At 38.0% G+C, this 5,258-nt stretch overlaps 1 protein-coding gene across 2 annotated transcripts; it reads right to left on the bottom strand.

The window, feature by feature from the left end:
* Positions 1 to 417: 417 nt before the first annotated feature.
* On the bottom strand, positions 418 to 5,048 carry LOC132632046 (rust resistance kinase Lr10-like). Of its 2 annotated transcripts, none has more exons than XM_060347843.1 (2): positions 3,421 to 5,048; positions 418 to 3,044 (listed from the first exon to the last, which is right to left on the bottom strand). In XM_060347843.1, the coding sequence occupies exon 2, from the start codon at positions 2,660 to 2,662 to the stop codon at positions 2,078 to 2,080; it is 585 nt and encodes a 194-aa protein (XP_060203826.1). In that variant the 5' UTR covers positions 2,663 to 3,044; positions 3,421 to 5,048; the 3' UTR covers positions 418 to 2,077. The 2 variants fall into 2 exon arrangements, 1 of the variants encoding a protein (XP_060203826.1); XR_009579232.1 differs by having other exon boundaries at positions 420 to 1,100; positions 1,284 to 5,048.
* Between the last annotated feature and the right edge of the window lie 210 nt (positions 5,049 to 5,258).

Genomic DNA, 5,258 nt, shown 5'->3' with positions numbered 1-5,258 from the left:
AAGATTTTACCAAGGAAAAGCCTAGTGATCACCAGCATAGATGACCTTGTCCTAGATTTTTGAACAAAATACACTAACTTCTGTTATAATAGGTTGAATTGAGCATTTATCCTAAAAGATACTGTGATGATATAGTTGAAAATCAAGAATCTTAAAAGTTCTGTCAATTGGAGGATGACTGGCTTCAACTACCAACATAACGAAAGCATTGTGCTCATTGAAAGACTAATCGTCTCTATAGCATATGGCTCTCTTTGCATCAACTAGCAACGAACGCTTCATCCCCCATGGTTCATCCAGTTGCATAATGAAATCATCCTGATCCTATATGATTCTTGAACATCGCTTAGAGAGGCATTAACTACTACCTAGTGATCATAAGAATATGTAACCGGGTGGGGGGGGGGGGGGGGGGAGGGGATATAATGTGTATCATCGGAAAGATGGTTAGGAATGCTGCTAAAGTCCAGACACATTTCGTTTTCTATATGTAGATGCAGCTCCTTGCTTTCTCTTGTCATAGCCGCCAGCAAAATATACGGATAACCCAAATATTCAGATAAATATAGGAGTAAATGAATCAAAATCAAACCAGGTAGCCACCAAGGTAATTCTTTGCAAGGAAATACACTTCAGTCTAATTGAGCTTAGGGCCTCAATCTAGCCAAGGAGATACCTTTTAAAAGGAAACTTAATGCCGTTGATGTAGTAGTTTAATCATCAACATTCATCAGTCAGATAACCTGAGATGATAACTAAGATTTAACATGCAAAAATTAGAAGCTTTATTTGCTTGGCTTCTGTGATGGGGGATACAGTATATATCTGCCTTACAAATTTCTTCCTAACTACTAAAGAAGGCCATGCCAACATTACTGTGATTAAATGGTGTGTAGTAGGGGATGCTGATAAGTTTTTTACTACAAAATGCATGTGCTCAGTGATACCGATCAGGCTCTCCATCACAGTAGTAGTCCCAATGGTGCTGGAAGGAGTGAAGATGATGCAGTAACCCTTAATGATTTCACTTGTATAAGCTGTGGCAAGTTTAAATTCAGGTTATCCTCTTAAAGGGATTCTTTACCAAGAAATTGGTTCTCCTGAGAAAAAGAGGATGTTCTCGCTCCATAAAGACAATCCGTGTACACAAAAATTTGAAGGTGTAATCATTTCCTTGTTTGATGCATCTATGCTTGATATTAATCTTTTCCAATAATTTACAACACCAATATGAAAACTAATATACACTTTACTAAAGCATCAGATTAAACTCAAATACTTACCATTAAAACCAAGGAGGAACTAGTCTCACCGAAATGACTACTTGTGGGCTGAGATTGAGCTCTTCTGATAGATATTGGACGTCATGAACTAAATCAGAAATTAAGTAAATTATGACCATAGTTTGCACAGAACAGTGAGTAGCCACCTATACGTCACTGGAAATTCTTATTGTCTCAATACCGTCTCCAGCAATCTCACGAGGAGCTGTAGGAGTTCAACATCTCCTTCAAGCATTTCAACAACTTTGTTCATTGCAGGACGATCAGCAGGCTTCATTTGTATACACCACAAAGCCACAATCATCATCTTCTTGACAAACCTCCTATCTTCCTCGCTTGCATCCTGCATCTCTATATCATTTCCTTCATTAAATTGGTCATAAACCCATGTAGGAAAGTAAATTTGGCTCAAGTGGTCCATGGGTTCATGTTCTTCCTTCTGCCTGCCATTTCCATCAATAACATGCCATAACTATATACGTCGGCTTTGTATGACACTCCTCCAATATTTTTATAAAACAACTCCGGAGCCATGTAACCCATTGTCCCTCTTGCTGCAGTGATACTCACAATACTATCATCTGTCGGGTACAATTTTGCAAGCCCAAAGTCAGATATTTTGGGATTGAAATTTTCATCAAGATAACTCCGCCTGTGTGAGCTCGCTCACATTGCCGGTCCCAAGCCCGGATAAAGGAGGAGGGTTGCCGAGGGTCAATCGGAAACAGCCTCCCTACCCAGGTAGGGGTAAGGCTGCGTACATCTTACCCTCCCCAGACCCCACTATTGTGGGATTACACTGGGTAGTGACCAAGACCAAGAATGTTGTGAGGCTTAATATCAAAATGTAAGATCTGCATGTCACAGCCCCGATGTAAGTAGGCTATGCCACGGGCCACTCCAAGAGATATGTTGAACATTTTCTTGTAAGTCAAGGAAACAGTTCCTTCTTGCAGAAATATGTACTTGTCTAAGGAACCATTGAGCATGAACTCATATAACAAAGCACGTTTTGAGCCTTCAACACAGAATCCAACGAGCTGCACGACATTAACATGGTGAATCCTTCCAATTGTGGAAACTTCACTAATAAATTCTTGCCCACTCGCCATAGATTTGTGCATCATCTTCACTGCAACAAAAGGACCACTACGCAGCTTTCCTTTAAAGACAGTTCCATAAGCTCCTTCTCCTAGTTTCTCCTTGAATTTATTAGTCATCTTCTTAATCTCAGAGTAGGAGTATTTAATTGTCAAGAGGTTGCTTTGGATTTGCAGGAAGTCTTCAATTGATTGATACATAGAGAAGTGTTGTCTTCTCCATTTATACAATATTAATACAATCAGGAAAATGAATCCACAGAAAAATCGGAATGACATAAGTGAAACTGCATAATTTGAAAAAGAAAATGGAAGGAATTAGTAAGAAAACCACATCCATTTTCCTAGGATAAAGGGGCTTGAGTAAAAGCTTCAAAGCTGTTATTTTCCTTTTCAGAATTCAGAGTGTACCAAGAACGCTTATCCTTGTTGAGTAAGATAAGAAGACTCACCTATAACTGTTCCACCGTACAATATAGTAAGAACTGTCAAAATAGGCAAATCACAAAGGAAAAATTACGTTAGAGGAAACAAATTGTATATAGACTTGAAGGGGGATTATACTGTAAAACATATTGCTTTAACGGTCTCCTTTCAAAGGAATGCTTAGTGTAATGAAGTTATAGCACTTCAGTATCTCATACGTAGTAGTGGATGCTGCCTGCATTATCCAAATATAGGAATATGAGTAAATACAGATGCTACATCTTAAATAAGTTGCTGAGAATTGAAATTTGTAATAAAGAGGGTAACTGATAAACATAAAAAGAGTGGAGAATTGAATGCAAAGGAGATCCAAATTGTCTTATAACTTTAAAGTACAGACCCCACAGAGAGTGATTATAGTAAATGAATGAAACCTGAGCACATCTTTGGTAAAGAATGACACCTTAAATTTGAAACTTGAAAGTACATTTAACTTGCCATATAAGTTCAACATTCAGTACGACCAATTAGACTCCGATCAAGTCGCATATGCAACCTTAGATATGAGGATTTTTTTTATAATCATGGTGTCCGGGCCAGCTTGCGCGCACCTTGACTAATTTCACGAGATACCTATCATCTCTCACCAACAACAGGTTCCAAGTAACTCTGTCTACTCAGTCCACCAAAGCTAGGACAGATGGAAGAAATCACCTAAAGTTTTAGTCTCTGTTGGGATTTGAACATGAGGCCACACCCTTGGGCGCAATATGGGGATTCTTATAAAACAGATAATTCGGAAAGGGAATTCGAGTTGAACATGGTGAAATGTAAAATGAACTTTGACTGACAAGGGAGGGGAAGATCTATCCCCGTGTCATCGTAGCATCGGTGCCTGCAACTAAAGCCATCACCTTCAACAAAACAGGTGTTGTCTTGCCACGCTTCACATTCTCTACACAAGAAGGTACGCTTCCAAGAAAGCTCAAATCCATAACTCAGGGCACCCTCAATGCCCGATAGGGAAGTATTGTCCCCCGAAAGCCCATGGGCTGAGGCCCAAGCTACCATTTCCACTCTGCAACTCTCAACCAAATCCGAAATCGACATGTCTTGTCCAATGGCCACATAGCTATGACTTTGGGAAGAATTTGAAGTCTTGTTCTGTGATCCACAGAAAGTAGTCTTCACATAGCGCGAAGAATTTACAGTGGCTAAACAATTGACATATATAACGGGAATAATCGGATCAATAACGCCAAAAGTTGAGGAACTAGGATAAGTGGTGGTGAAATAATTGGGAGAAGAAGTACAGTTCTTGCTCTGATTCTCCAAACCAGGGTCAATTGCCCTGATCAAGAATTCATCATAGTTGATTTCGAGCACGTTATATTTTCATGAATTCAAACTTATGACAGTACGATTGTTCTGGCAATCAAGCTCAAACCTTGAATCTCCACAATTCTCTGGATCAGCTTTGAATCGAAAAGGAAAGTTGATGTTATGAATATCACCACAAGAAGAACACTGAGTAATATTTTGCTTTGGATATGTTTGTGCAGATTACAAGTAGTACAAGAGTAGCAATCCAGAGCTTTTTTACAAACATTTTATCTGCAAATTGACTATGATGATTTTGTTCTGTCTTTTTTACTATCATCGGATAATGTGGTTGCTTTCTTGAATCAATAGTTGATCTGGTCGGGAATTAAGATAGAGTCCAGGCTAAAAAACAAAAGTTTTGTCTATGATTAGTCGTTGTCTCCTCTTTTTTTTTTTTTTTTTTTTTTTTTTTTGCCCTTTTGTGTTTTGTTTGTCGACTAGATTTTTATAAAAGTTTGAGGACGATGATTGGGAATTGGTTCAGTCAACACATACACCTATCAATTGTTTTACAGCCGTGGTAGCTATCTTGCATGATAAACATTCGGACTACTGCAGAGGGAAGCCAATTTAGCAGTGAGGTTGGAAGCAGTTTTGAAACTGGTGCAAGTTCGAATTGAGTAAATGTTATGCATGATATTTTCTCCACAAAGAACAGAATAAGACTGAAGTTAACTAATGCTACTAGCTACTATGTCCTTGCTGTATATATGTATCAACTTGGTTGTTATAACTCTGTACTCAATAGAACTTTGAATAAAGCTGATTCCTGAAACAGCAAATTTACTTCACAAAACAGCAAGTGAGACTTGCAAGTTGCAATATAAAAAGGTGACATTCTTTCTTTTAAACAGACTAAAAAAAAAGCAAAACATATCAAATGAAAACAAAGGGAGGACTAGTATAATATACTACCATCTCTAATTATGTGAACTTATTTAACTGGACGTGAAGTTTAACCAAAAAAAAAAAAGGTTTTCGAAACATGTGTTTTAAGCATGTTATAATATTGATGCTATAAAAGTTTGTCACTAAGGGTAAGATGAAAAATGTAAGTTAATTTTTT

Source organism: Lycium barbarum, chromosome 3 (genome assembly GCF_019175385.1).
Source record: "Lycium barbarum isolate Lr01 chromosome 3, ASM1917538v2, whole genome shotgun sequence".
NCBI lineage: Eukaryota > Viridiplantae > Streptophyta > Magnoliopsida > Solanales > Solanaceae > Lycium > Lycium barbarum.
This window is presented reverse-complemented; position numbering and strand designations above follow the sequence as displayed.